Below are 14,944 nucleotides of genomic sequence, written 5' to 3'. Positions count from 1 at the left end.
ACTAATGCAGTGTTAGCCTGTGGACTGAGCAAACAGAAACAATCCATTTGTACACTTTCTTAAGTTACACCTATGTGCCAACCTCACACACTTGATAGGAAACCTGAAAAAGCCATTACAGTCACTAACCTGCACTGAAGCAATAACCCATATCAACCAATAAGATAATCGTTTCTACTTTCTAATTTGTATTATACTGATTTACTCTAATTGCTGGTTTTGGGTATCTGCACTGGAGGTCATTATTGTGTATGTTAGCAAATTAGCCTTAGTGTCTTTTTAGATAGCTTTTGATAGTAAAAGTATTTGAAATAATGACTATATTTAATGACGTTGGAAAAATATTTACACCAGCACACCCATACCTCCTCCAGAGAATTACTACTTGGTGCACAGCCTAGAGAAGGCTACGAAGGAATACGCCCCCGAAACGTTGCTTTTTAAATAAACACGCAGGGGCTAAGCCCTGTTTGCACTTTACTTGTTGTGCTGGCTGAAATAGTTTGACCGGACTATATTTAATGACGCACATACCTATGCTAGCTCTCTATTACAGGTTAACGTGAAACATTGTTCCTTGGGTATTTATGGGAAAATCAAGATTTTTAATAAATGATGCCATAAAAAGTATCAGTTGGCATAATAATTACTTCAAACAAAATATACATAGTTTGTATATTTCTTAAAACATTTTTCTATAGTACTGTATATCAAATTACAGCCAGAAAGTGATATACTTTTGAAAGCATTAATATACTTTGGGGCACATTTACTAACCCACGAACGGGCCGAATGCGTCCGTATGCGTTTTTTTCGTAATGATCGGTATTTTGCGATTTTTTCGGAAATTATCGCAACTTTTTCGTTACCAATACAGGTATAGGACCCGTTATCCAGAATGCTCGGGACCAAGGGTATTCCGGATAAGGGGTCTTTCCGTAATTTGGATCTTCATACCTTAAGTCTACTAAAAAATCAATAAAACATTAATTAAATCCAATAGGATTGTTTTGCATCCAGTAAGGATTAATTATATCTTAGTTGGGATCAAATATAAGGTACAGTTTTATTATTACAGAGATAAAGGAAATCAATTTTAAAAATCCTAATTATTTGATTATAATGGAGTCTATGGGAGACAGGCTTTCCGTAATTCGGAGCTTTCTGGATAATGGGTTTCCGGATAAGGGGTCCGATACCTGTACCATTTTTGCGAAAAAACGCGAGTTTTTCGTAGCCATTCCGAAAGTTGCGCAAAGTCGCGATTTTTTCGTAGAGTTAAAACTTGCGCGAAACATCGCGCCTTTTAAGTTTTAACGCAACGAAAAAGGCGCGACTTTTCGCGCAAGTTTTAACGCTACGAAAAAATCACGACTTTGCGCAACTTTCGGAATGGCTACGAAAAACTCGCGTTTTTTCGCGCAAGTCGTAATGGCTACGAAAAACTCGCGTTTTTTCGCGCAAATCGTAAAGACGCCGAAAAAATCGCAAAAAATACGAAAAAGTCGCAAAATGTTCGTTTTCCAATCGGAATTTTTCCAATTCGGATTCGAATTCGTGTCTTAGTAAATCAGCCCCTTTGTGTGGGGGCAAATGAAAAAATGACAGGGGTATTGTTGGAAGTGCCTTGACAAGACAGCCCTCCACCCAAACCAAAGACACTAAACTGTACCATACTGCCACTGTGCCAGTGCATGGCAAATAGAAGAACTAGTGGTCATTTTTCCTGCATAATAGTAATGGCATGGGACCCTTTGGGTGCTATTTAAGTAACCAAAAACCACAGGGACAAATCTAACTTATACTAACTTGCATTGAAAGATTACTGAGTCATTTCTAAGCAACTATAATCTGCTATAATCACTTGTCAGGTGACAGATGTTGCACATTTTTGGGGATAATTCTGGGTGGCTGAAAACAGAGCAATTAACCTCACATTCTCAACTGTCTATCAATAACAAATGGAGATTCTTTGCTACTTCACATTGACTTGACAGTAATTACAGTAAAACAGTGTTGGCAACTCGGCTCAAATCAAAATCTTTATACACATGGTTACCACTTTTAAGGAACTATAAACATCAGTGATTAGAGTTATAACTCTGTTCTCATTACCGGTTAATAATTACCTCCCTGTTAATAACACAGACCCCACTGATAGCCAAAGTTTTTTGTGAATTTTCAGCTGTTTGTGTTCTTGCCCCCCATGTTCACATTACTGGACATACAGTACAGTTGGAAGCCACTGGTGTAAAATCGCCCTTGTTTAGTAATTATAGACCATAAAGTAACACTACAATTTTACTTCATTATCTTATTTAGATATTTGAATTTTTTAAAACTTTTAAGATCTTCACATTCTCAGACAGTCTCTAGTTGTAATTTGTAAATCTAACATAACCTGTAAATCCAGACAAACATGCATTTCTAGATAACTTCAGTTTTTATCACTCAATTAGCTCCCTGTTATTGACTCTAAAATCAACATGTTTTTTTTAATAAAATGTTTCCATTCAATTGTTCGGTTTGCTTATATTTATCTGGTAGTATTATGAATTATAAGTGTAAAAATACTGTAATTTTCCACATTTTCCACTAGTTCTACTTCAAAGGGCCTAGCTAAACATTGAGAATTGTTCTTAGAATCTTGCCATGACTGAAAGACTGCTATACAGGTATGGGATCCATTATAATGGGAAGCCTATATCCCATAGACTCCATTTCAATTTAAATAATGCAATTTTTAAAAATGATTTCCTTTTCTCTTTAATTATAAAACAGTACCTTGTACTTTAGCCAAGATATAATTAATTCCTGTTGGATGCAGAACAATCCTATTGGTTTTAATTAGTGGTTTAATTATTTTTAGTAGACTTTAGGTATGGAGATCTAAATTATGGAAAGACCCTTTATTTGGAAAACCCCAGGTCCTTAACATTCTGGATAACAGGTCCCATGCCTGTATTTGCTTAAGCTTTTTACAAATCTTACAAATGTTTCAGGTTTCATAAACTATTTGAATAGATTTATTTTCTACTTATTTTATTACATCAGTGCAAGCAGTTTGTGTGGTATCACCATTCATTAGTTTTCTCGTGGAACTCTAATTACCTTTCACTTAATGTATAGGCAGTTACCTTTCACTCTTCAAAAACATACAGGCATGTAAATTGGCTCCTGGTAAAAATTCCTGTAGCAAGTATGAATGTAATGGGGACTCTAGATTATAAACTCTACTGCACTGCACAATATGTTTTTTCATACTTTTTTCTCCTACACTTCATTCAAAAAATTGCCAGTTGGAATTTGATTACATTGTCTAAACTTTTCCTGACTTTTTTTGGTAAAAAATGTGCTTATTTATACAAACATTTCCCTTTTCACCAATGACTTTTTTTTGTTCTGTAGCTTTGAGCTGTCCAATTCACCATTAAAGATTGTACATTGCAGTAATTTTAATGCAAAAAAATAAAAGATGGCCATAATGAGGCTAATCACATAAATGGCCATCTTGCAGGCTATACAAACGCATACCATATGATGGGCCATACAGGATAAAGCTACCTTTCTGTTGTTCATTGAAGCCAACAGCCTGAATGATGAGAAACCTAGGAAATGAACTAAAAAAATAGGGGTTGGCACAGTAGTATGAAATAGGGTTTTATACATTTTAGAAAGAGGAAGAAATTTTCCAATTTGTTGGTTAATAATTAAACTCTTAATAATGCTGCTAATAATTGAGCAGCAGAAGATACTACAGGTATGGGATCCCTTATCTGGAAACCCGTTATCCAGTGAGTTCCGAATTACAGAAAAGGCCATCTCCCATAGACTCCATTATAAGAAAATAATTCTAATTTTTAAAAATGATTTCCTTTTCTCTGTAATAATAAACCAAAACCTTGTACGTGATCCCAACTAAGATATAATTAATCCTTACTGGAGGCAAAACAAGCCTATTGGGTTTATTTAATATTTAAATGATTTTTTGCAGACTTAAGTTATGACAATCCAAATTACAGAAAGACCCCTTATACAGAAAATCCCAGGTCCCGAGCATTCTGAATAACAGGTCCTATACCTGTACTGAATAAACATTGACCTAAGGGAGAGTTATAAGATACAAGGAGAACAAAGTTGAGATACCATAAGTACAGTATGTTGATTTAGAAAGTGTAAAACCCGTCAGGTTGAACTGGATTTTTACACAGATTCAGGTTCTAGAATATATGAGAGAATGTTTCAGTTCAGTTCACAAATTTTTCTGTGTCAGTGTTGTAAAAAACTATAGCACAGTAACCTGAATTTTATTTTCAGTTGTTCCACTTTAAAACCTATATATAGGTTATACATATATATATATGTGTATATATGTGTGTGTGTGTGTTTTTTCAGTTACTTTCTACTTTCAGTTACTTTCTACTTCTTATTTTTATTTATTGTCTTGTCATTCACTCAATATAAAAAAAATGATTGTGTAAAAGTAGAAACTTTTTTTTTTACAAAAAAAGATATATTGTTAATGAAATAATTTAGTAGAATAATGAATACAGGTATTCTACATATTTTAACTATATAGGTATGGAATTCATTATCCAGAAAGTTCTGAATTACAGGACTCCATTTTAATCAGATAATTCAAATTTTTATGATTTCCTTTTTCTCTGTAATAATAAAACAGCACCTTGTACTTGATCCCAACTAAGATAGAATTAATCCTTATTGGGGGCAGAACAGCCCTATTGGGTTTATGTCATATTTAAATTTAAATACATAAAATAAATGTAAAATAAATGTAGACTTAGGGGCACATTTACTAATCCACGAACGTCCGAAAAGCGTCCGAATGCGTTTTTTTCGTAATGATCGGTACTTTGCGACTTTTTCGCGAATTGTCGCGACTTTTTCGAGCTCTCAATACGAAAGTTGCGATAATTCGCGAAAGTCGTAATGGCTATGAAAAAGTCGCGACAATTCACGAAAGTTATAATGGCAATGAAAAAGTCGCGACAATCCTCCAAAGGCATAATGGCAATGAAAAAGTCGCGACAATTCTCCAAAGGCATAATGACAATGAAAAAGTCGCGACAATCCACGAAATTTGTTATGGCTATGAAAATTCGCGCAAGTCGTACCGGTTACGAAAAAGTCACGACAATTTACGGGAAAGTTGTAACGGCGACGTAAAAATCGCAAAAATTACGAAAAAGTTGCAAAATGTTCGTTTTCCAATCCGAATTTTTTTCATTCGGATTCGGATTCGGATTCGTGGATTAGTAAATCAGCCCCATAAGGTATGGAGACCCAAAATGGAAAGACCCCTTATCCTTAGGTCCTGAGCATTCTGGATACCATACCTCTATAAGTATTTTGTGTTGTTTTATTCTAAAAAGAATTTGAAACTGACCACTGCTATTGTTTTTTAATATTATTAAACATTTTTTAATGTCAAGAAAAGCTTTAAATTACGGAATGCCATGTCCCACAGACATATTAATCAAATAATTGAAATTTTTAAAAATGATTTCCTTTTTCTCTATAATAATAAGACAGTACATTGTAAGGTACTAAGGTATAATTAATCCTTATTGCTTTATTTAATGTTTAAATGATTTAAAGTAGACTTAGGTGGGCATTTACTAACCTTTGTATTTAATTTTTTTCTTATAGTTACACAGTTACGTAGTTACATAGGGTTGAAAAAGGACCAGAGTCCATCAAGAAATTTGTTTTTTGTTTAAGAACTTGCCATTTATTATATGTCAAAACTGTGACGAATCCAAAAGTAATAAAATGCCATCTAAAAGCTGTCAAGGTCATGTAGAAATCGGTGGCAGCTGTCTTTGATTCCAACTGAAATCTTTCTTTGCTTTGTGGTATAAGAGGTTTGCTGAAAAACATTAAAAAAAAATGTGGTTTTCACATTTTTCCATTTTTTTTTGTTTGTGCTTTTTTTGAAAAAAATGCTATCTTACTAAATCACTTAACATTCGTGGTTTTAGAGAAAATTTGTTTTTTCATGGTTACAAAAACCTCTACAACCACAAAAATAAGAATGTTGAAAAATTGGCCAATTATGGTGATCCAAATTATCTAAAGATCCCAAGGTACTGTTTTGATACAGAAAGCCTGGATAACAGGTCCCATACCTGTGTTTGGTGTTTCAATCTAAAAAAAACTGGAAACTGACCACTTTGCTGTTTTATAGTATTAACGTTCTAAAACAATTTAGGGAGAGGCTCATTTATAAACCAAATGTGTTTTAAGCCAATGAGAAATGGCTGAGAAGCCATTAAAAAGAGAATGTTGACAGGCAGGTTTGAGAAAGCAGTCCTTTATAAGGTGCCTACACACTGTACGACTGAACATCTCCAGAAAAAGGGCAGCCTCTGAAATGGTAAGTGTCACAACATGGTTACAGGCATTTTGCACTATAGTTAATGTTACACTTAGATATACGGGTTATTTCTGCACTCTATAGATTTATGGTGTATAAATCCATTTTTCTTCCATCTTCTAGGGCAAGATGTTGGTATATAGCCTGTTGGTTTTTGCCCTTGGATTTTCAGCAGGGCATGCTGGTTCATGTGGTGAGTAGTGTTGAAGAGAGACATATCTCCAAGCTTTTATTCATTGATTCTTTAATTTCTATATCTTTTTAAATGTATACTTTTACAGCTTATTGTAGCTAATACAGATTTTGTTGGCAGATGCTTGTTTTAGCAGTGCTAGCTCTTGTCTGTTGGTAGTACTTGTTTTTATGGGCATCTTCTGCCCATGCCAAAATAATATAAATATTAGAATATTATGTAACACCTCTTTATGTTAGAACAAGCTTCAATTTCTGAAAAGAAGGAAAAAATTTTGAACCTTCTGGCATGCTGGACAGAGGATAAGACAGACAACAGCAGGTCCCGTTTCAGTGGCTCTCCAACTGGTGATATGAGCTATGGATACAGGAGCTGCAATGAAATCAAGAGCTCAGACCCATCAGCTCCTGGTAAGTCTCCCATGCTTTTAACTAGTGTGATTATATATCATGTCCCCTAATAGACATTGCCTAGCAACATTTTGCGTCAGTCAGTTTTGAACCCTAATGTGTAGTCTACACCTGTAAAATTTTTACTAATAACTATAATGTTACTAATATTAATGTTTTTGAGACATTGACCATCTCAGCCACTTTGAGTCCAAATTATCTAACAACCGCGAAAAACAGCTAATCCACACAGAAAAGTGCATAATAATATTTAGGGGCACATTTATGAACGCTCAAGCCAACAGGCTACAAACCTGCTGAGCTTTTTATTTTTTGGTCAGGGAAAAGAAAAACCAATTTGCGCAAATCTGGCTATTCGGAGGCTCAACAAAAATAAGAATAGGAGCGGAGCACCAGGTTGTTTCTCAATTAAAAGTCTTCTTTATTGAAATCTTAAAATCATGACAGAGAGCATAACTTAACTTATTCGGAGGCTCAAGCATTTATAAATGTGCCCCTAATGTAATATGTTTGTAATGTAATGTAAATGTATTTCCCACAACTTTGCTTTGAATTGATCCAATATTTTTGTGTTTCAGACGGCATATACACACTGGCAACTGAGCATGGCGAGTCCTATCAAACCTTCTGTGATATGACAACTAATGGGGGTGGATGGACCTTGGTGGCCAGTGTCCATGAGAACAACATGTTTGGAAAATGCACTGTAGGTGATCGCTGGTCCACACAGCAGGGGAATACTTTACAAAATCCAGAAGGCGATGGAAACTGGGCAAACTATGCCACATTTGGGCTACCTGAAGGAGCTACAAGTGATGACTATAAGGTATCAGAATATTAAAGTTGTTGAATATTATATATGGGATAAAACATAATTTCATACCTGGAGCAGGAGTGCATTATAGGGAGAACCAGGCAAAATATGTGATGGGAAACATACCTATAGAAAGCATCAGAAATGCAGCAATATTTACAGTATTTCATGCCAATTACACATATGATTTTACACCAGAAGATTTGCAATACATTAAAAATCGATTGATATATGGTAAATGTATACATTTTTCTGATATGCAGTTTTGTCTTTCCAGAATCCTGGCTATTATGACATCAAGGCTAAAAATCTGGCTTTGTGGCATGTGCCCAACAACACTCCAATGTTTAACTGGAGGAACTCATCAATTCTGAGATATCGCACACAAAATAGCTTTTTTACTGAGGAGGGAGAAAATTTGTTTGAACTGTACAAGGTAAGAAATGGACTTATACTGTACTCTGTCCATTCCATTATAGATCTTTTGTAGGAGTCACAGGTTCTGAGGTATTTTGAAGCTAAATGCATAGGTTGCTCAGCTCTGTATTTTTCATATTGATACTAAGGCTAGAGACTAATAAGATACACTGGAAAAAAGAAAATCATAAATGTTTGAAATTCTACAGGCAAGTTTGTTTTCTATAATGTTAACCATTAAAAAATATAGTAGTCAGTGCCCTGAAGTAGACAGCTGCTTATGTCCATTTTATTTTCCAAGACGGCAGACAGCACTCCTGAGACTCCTCCAAGTTTTAAATCTGCCTTTGTTTTGTCAGTTTAGCTCAATGCTGTCTGTGTTCCGGGAATGTTGGGCTAATTATTATAGTGATTCCAAGAAAAACTTTTTGAAATTAAAAACTTCATTGTCTACATTTCTTTTTTTAGAAATATCCAGTAAAGTATGATATTGGTAAATGTCTAGCAGACAATGGACCCGCTGTGCCTGTAGTCTATGACCTTGGAAGTGCAGAGAAGACTGCATCTCTCTACTCACCAAATGGAAGAAGTAAGAGCTTTTTACTGTGTCCATTATACCAATGGATCTTGTCCAGTGGCAGGAGTCTTTTCTCAGTGTCTTTACATTAACAAATGTTTATCCTGTTAAACAGATGAGTTTACAGCGGGCTTTGTCCAGTTCCGAGTTGTCAACACTGAGAAGGCTGCACTTGCTCTTTGTCCAGGGGTGAAGGTGAAGGGCTGCAATGCAGAACATGTAAGTATACACATACAGGTTTTTACAGGGGGCAAAATTGATATCAGGCAATTAAAAATCAAACTGACCAATTTCCATTTTTCAGCACTGCATTGGAGGAGGTGGTTACTTCCCCGAAGGAAGCCCCAGACAGTGTGGAGACTTTTCAGCCTTTGATTGGGATGGCTATGGGACACACGCAGGATGGAGTGCAAGCAAAGAGATTACCGAGGCAGCTGTGCTGCTCTTATACCGTTAACGTGATGCAAAATGCTTTTCCATTCTGTCAGATGTTTGTAAAATTACAAAAATAAAAGAACTATGAACTATTTCCTGGGGCTTTATGTGCCTTATTAATGCTATATTCAGTGTTACATTAAGTCCTTGCTTGTGTAACGGGTATGTCTTTACTAAAGACTAGAATTTATCACATAGCTTGTTTGCATGTTTGTAAAACCACCCCCTAAACAAACCTATATTGAAAGAGTGCTGATTTATTTCTGGGCGGCTATAATATGTCATAATCACTTGTCAGGTGACAGTTGTTGCAAGTTCTTAGGGTTAGTTCTGGGAAGAATACTGGATGCAATTAACCTCACTATCTCAACTCCCTATCACTGGCGTAAGTATAGAGGTAGCAGACTGTGCAGTCCAAGACCCCGGGCCCCCAAACATCTGCAGGGTCTTCTTCCTCTGTAGTTGTAAATAAATCCCCCTTCCCAGACACTCCTACCTTCAGGCAGGGAGCGGGTGACACAAGGGCCTTGGGCGGGGGATCCAGGCAGGGATTGGGGGGGGGGGGCAGGTAGGATAGGATTTTAAAGACTATTAACCAAAGTTAAAGATACAGTATTCTGGGGCATGGCCAGCATGAGATCCGGGTAGGACGCATAGTCCTGAGCTCCGTCAGGGGATATAACTATACTGACACCACCCTGCAACGATAACTTCCCCCAAGGGACCGCCGACACGGGGATAACCTCCCTACAGTCCCAAGCAACACAAACCTTGCGGATGGGCCGGAACAAAACTGCCGCGAGAAAGACACGGACCCGCTCTGCTGCTGACACCATGTCACAAGATGGCGCCGGACCGAATGAGACACGCAACGCTACCTCGCCCGGGACACACAAAGGTGAGGCAGTCGCTCGCAGGCTGGAACAATATGCGAGGGCCCCACTACCCCAACGCTCCCCCAATGGCAGAACACACACCTCACCTGCCCCAGCAACAAACGCAGGCACCACAGAGGCCCCATCTGTGACGCAAGGGCCTACAGCACCAACTCAAACTGCGCACTCCTCTGAACCCACACTAACAGAGGTGCTTAATACCATAACTGGCAACCACACGGTGCTAATAACTAGAATTGATGAACTCAAAACTGAATTCACAATCCTAAAACATGATGTGCAAAAAATCAGGGAGCGAACGGGAGAAGCAGAGCGCAGAATAGGAGAGCTAGAGGACAACATGAATCCTTTACCTGGGCGCATCACAAACACAGAAAAACAAATACAAGCCCTGGAAGCAAAGGCTGATGATCTTGAAAACCGGCTGAGGCGGAATAATATCCGTATACTAGGCATGCCAGAAAGAGCTGAAGGGTCAGCACCTGAAAAATTCGTAGAGCAATGGCTGACCAATACCTTCGGTCAAACGGCCTTCTCTGCAGCATTCACAGTAGAACGGGCACACAGAATCCCTGGCAGACCACCTCCCCCGGGTGCCCCAGCAAGACCACTGATCGCACGACTACTTAACTACCGCGACAGAGACGCCGCGCTGGCAGAAGCAAGGAAAGCTGGTGACATCACTTTTGAAAACCAAAAAGTTTCAATCTACCCAGACTTCTCAGCTGAAGTAAGGAAAACGAGAGCAAAATTTACAGAGGTCAAGCAACAGCTCCGGCAAAGAAGAATTCCATACGCAATGATCTTCCCAGCCCGCCTTAGAATAACAGACAACGGGAAAACACACTTTTTTCAACACACCAGAGGAAACAACTGCTTGGCTGGAAACACGTCCGCGCAACTCTCCAAATCGTGATCCGCAGTAACATGGGAGCATCTCAAAGGAAGATCAGCTAAAGCCCAGACCACCGGACAGACTTCAGCACCTAAGACACCACAACTGTAAGTTACTATAAATGTCTACCAACCACTACACTGTCATGCAATCCACTATTCATCATTGAACCGGCTCCAATGACCCCGGCGGGACCAATACTGTCATAGTACAAAACATGCAGGACTTGGACATTACACCCCAAACTCGGAGCAAAAGGTACAGACTCATAGTAAACTTACCCACAAGTCTCAGGCCAATCAACCCCCATATATCTTAAAGTTCAGTGTTCGGGATGTAAACTCACTCATGGTTATATTTTATGCAATAGAGTGGGTGGGGAGGGAAGGGAGGGGAATAAGTTTTGTTCTTTTGGGTTTTATTTGTTATAATGCAGTGTCTGAATTTCATCTAATCAATATGCTTCATAATCAACAACACAACGGGTGCCCTAGCGGCTCATATATAAGAAATGTTAAATTATGGCTATAGCAAAAATAGTGTCGTGGAATGTGAGAGGTATGGGGAATGCTATAAAGAGGAGGCTGGTATTTGATTTTTTAAAAAATGTTAAGCCACAAATAATTATGCTCCAAGAGACTCACCTGACAGGCAACAAAACCTTAGCCCTAAAAAGGGCATGGATAGGCCCCATGTATCACTCCATCTACTCAAACTACTCTAGAGGGGTCTCAATCTTAATTAGCAAATCATGCCCGTTCACAACTAAAAAAGTAATCCTGGATGGAGAAGGGAAATTTATTATACTGCACGGTGCAATAAATGGGAAAACAATCACTTTAGCAAATATATACATCCCACCCCCCTTTCAAGATGAGACTCTATATGCTATAATGGGGAAAATTATGTCTCTCCCTGCAGCACCCATTCTGTTAATGGGTGACTTTAACGCCATAACGGATGCGAACTTAGATAAACTATCTGCACCAAAATCTACCAATCAGGCCTTTGTCAGGTGGGTCTCTACATATGGTCTGATGGACCTGTGGAGAAGCAGGAACCCGGGGGAAAAACAATTTACCTGTTACTCTGCGGGATACAACTCTTTATCCAGAATTGATCTAGCACTGGGAACCACAGACATTAACAAACAGATACAAGGGGTAGAAATACTGACTAGAGGTATATCTGACCACTCCCCGATATTATTAACACTGACTACCTCACCTAAACCAGCAGATAGAATCTGGCGTTTAAGCCCATACTGGGCCAATCATGAAGCCATGGCAGAAAACATCCAAAACTGTATTGACACCTATCTAGCAATCAATAAACAGGACACCCCCCCGGACACTACTTGGGATGCATTGAAAGCGTACATAAGAGGGGAGTTTATAAGTAGTATAAAGGCACATAACCTAAATACAGAAGCAGAAATCTCCCATAAGTCCCAACTAGTGAAAGAATTGGAAGCAATATATGTATCTGATCCCACAGACAACAACAAACAGAAATGGCAGCAATGTCAAGAAGCTCTAAATATAGCCCAATTAGAACAAACCAAAAAACATATACTGTTCCAAAAGGCAAATATATTCGAACATGGGGACAAAACAGGGAAACTCCTCGCGATGATATCCAAGGATGATACCATTAGCATCTCCATATCAGCAATAAAATTGCCAAACGGTCAAATCACCTCTTCACCTGTAGAAATAAATCAGGCCTTTAAAGACTTCTATTCAGAACTATATACAACCAAACTTCAGGCAACCCCAGAAAATCTTCAATTATATTTAGACTCCCTACAGCTCCCTTCAATCCCACCAATAGCAAAACAACAGATCACACAGGACATTACACCGTCAGAAATAGAACAAGCTATAGCAGCCTTGCCCTCGGGGAAAACGCCAGGTTTAGATGGCATACCAGGTGAATGGTACAAACGACATGCCAAAAAACTAGCACCCACACTGGCCCAATTATACAATGGGATACAAAATGGAAACGCACTACCGCAATCGATGAGGGAAACCTTGATAGTTCTCATACTCAAACCAGGAAAGGACCCACTGTTATGCTCCTCCTACAGGCCCATCTCACTAATAAACGTAGATGCCAAAATTCTAGCAAAGGTGCTAGCTAATAGACTAACCAAATATATTACAGGCTTAATATCTCCAAACCAGACAGGCTTTATGCCAGGAAGGTCAACTGACACCAACATCCGAAGACTTTTTACAAATTTATCAATAAAGCATGATAACGGTGGGGAAAGGATAGTGGTCTCCCTAGATAATGAAAAGGCCTTCGACTCCGTGGAGTGGAACTATCTATGGGCCACACTCAAAACAATGAGAATACCCCCCACATTCATAGCCTGGATACAGGCACTATACACCTCTCCAATAGCCAAAGTTCGCACCAATGCTACCTTATCTAATTTTTTTCAGGGGCACTAGACAGGGATGCCCCTTATCACCCCTACTCTTTGCCCTTGCAATGGAACCACTGGCATCCCGTCTTAAATCAACACAAGAGGTTGAAGGGCTCAAACTAGGCATCCTAACAGAAACAGTATCCATGTACGCAGATGACACCCTTTTATATCTAGCTAATCCGCACCACGCTCTATCCTCGGCTTTAGACATCATAAATGATCACACCTCTTTTTCCGGCCTAAAAATAAACTGGACCAAATCAGTTATCCTCCCAATAGATACTTTCCCCAACCCGCCCAACCAAATACACCAGCTAAAATGGGTAAATTCATTTAAGTACCTAGGGGTATGGATCCATAGAGATCTCACAAAATACACAGAACTAAATATCAATCCGATTATGAGATACTTAGAAAACAAAACAGAAGCATGGAAGCACCTACCCCTTAACCTAATGGGAAGAATAAACCTGTTTAAAATGGTAGTCATCCCTAAGCTAACATATATTTACAGGCAATCCCCCATAACAATTCCCCAAACAACCTTTCGCAAACTTAAAAGTCTAATGGTATCACTCTTCTGGAATGGGGAACAACCCCGAATATCCCTACAGACACTACAACTCCCAACCACTGGGGGGGGACTAGCAGCCCCAAATCCATATATGTACTATCTAGCCTCACAGCTAGTTACGGCATGGAGATGGACCTCACCATCTTCGACTAACGCAGCCACATTGCTTGAAGCACAGATTATGGGGTCACAGGAGAATTTACAAAACCTGTTATATAGGGGTATAAAATCTACCAAAAAAGCCACTCAACCAATGAAAGCCACGGTTAACGCATGGAAGAAGGTATCACAAACCTCTCCGATAGCACAACCATACTGCTCACAGTACACCCCCATATGGCATAACCCTAACTTGGAGCAATTTCAAACAATACCTGACCCTAAACTGTGGACCCGCTACAACATTAAATACATATCGGATATTATGCCAAAGGGTACACTACTCACCTTCCAAGAATTGAAACAATCCTTTTCACTATCCAACACCATGCTTTTTAGATACTTACAATTACGCCATGCCACAGGAACGCAATTTGGAGGTCAAACAGTGGATATAACCCCAAAAAACATTGAGACGCTAACTCATATAGAAGACCTTAAAAAACCTCTCTCAGCATTCTATGTACAATTGATGAGGGCAAGTAGCACAAATCTTACCAAGCTATATGAGAAGTGGCAAAGAGACATTCCACAGCTCACCCCCGACCAATGGGAGGACATACTAGAGTCAACATTTGAAGGGATCATTAGTAGCAGAGATAGACTAACACAACTGAAGTACCTCCACCGTACCTATATGACACCTCAAAGATTGTATAAAATGCATCCAGACCTAGGACAAGAATGTCCCAGATGCGGTCACTCCCCGGCAGATTTCCTACACATGGTGTGGAGCT

General features: G+C 38.7%; 1 protein-coding gene across 2 annotated transcripts; it reads left to right on the top strand.

Annotated features, from left to right (window-relative positions):
• The first annotated feature begins 6,314 nt into the window (after positions 1-6,314).
• Positions 6,315-9,338, top strand: itln1 (intelectin 1). 2 transcript variants are annotated; one of them, NM_203598.2, is given in 8 exon segments: positions 6,329-6,397; positions 6,521-6,590; positions 6,830-7,000; positions 7,579-7,826; positions 8,092-8,250; positions 8,700-8,820; positions 8,924-9,027; positions 9,113-9,338. In NM_203598.2, coding segments are annotated over 8 exon segments (1,029 nt in total). In that variant the 5' UTR covers positions 6,329-6,394; the 3' UTR covers positions 9,266-9,338.
• The last annotated feature ends 5,606 nt before the right edge of the window (positions 9,339-14,944 follow it).

The sequence above is a fragment of the Xenopus tropicalis genome, chromosome 7, assembly GCF_000004195.4.
Source record: "Xenopus tropicalis strain Nigerian chromosome 7, UCB_Xtro_10.0, whole genome shotgun sequence".
NCBI classification, from domain to species: Eukaryota; Metazoa; Chordata; class Amphibia; order Anura; family Pipidae; genus Xenopus; species Xenopus tropicalis.
The sequence above is the reverse complement of the archived record's forward strand: the minus strand, read 5'-3'. Positions and strand labels throughout refer to the sequence as shown.

Excerpts from the sequence above, each read along its gene's own strand:
- itln1 (XM_012966265.2), top strand. Across the intron at positions 7,827-8,091 it reads CTACAAGTGATGACTATAAG|AATCCTGGCTATTATGACAT; the intron begins GTATCAGAATAT and ends TTGTCTTTCCAG. Across the intron at positions 8,251-8,699 it reads ATTTGTTTGAACTGTACAAG|AAATATCCAGTAAAGTATGA; the intron begins GTAAGAAATGGA and ends TTCTTTTTTTAG.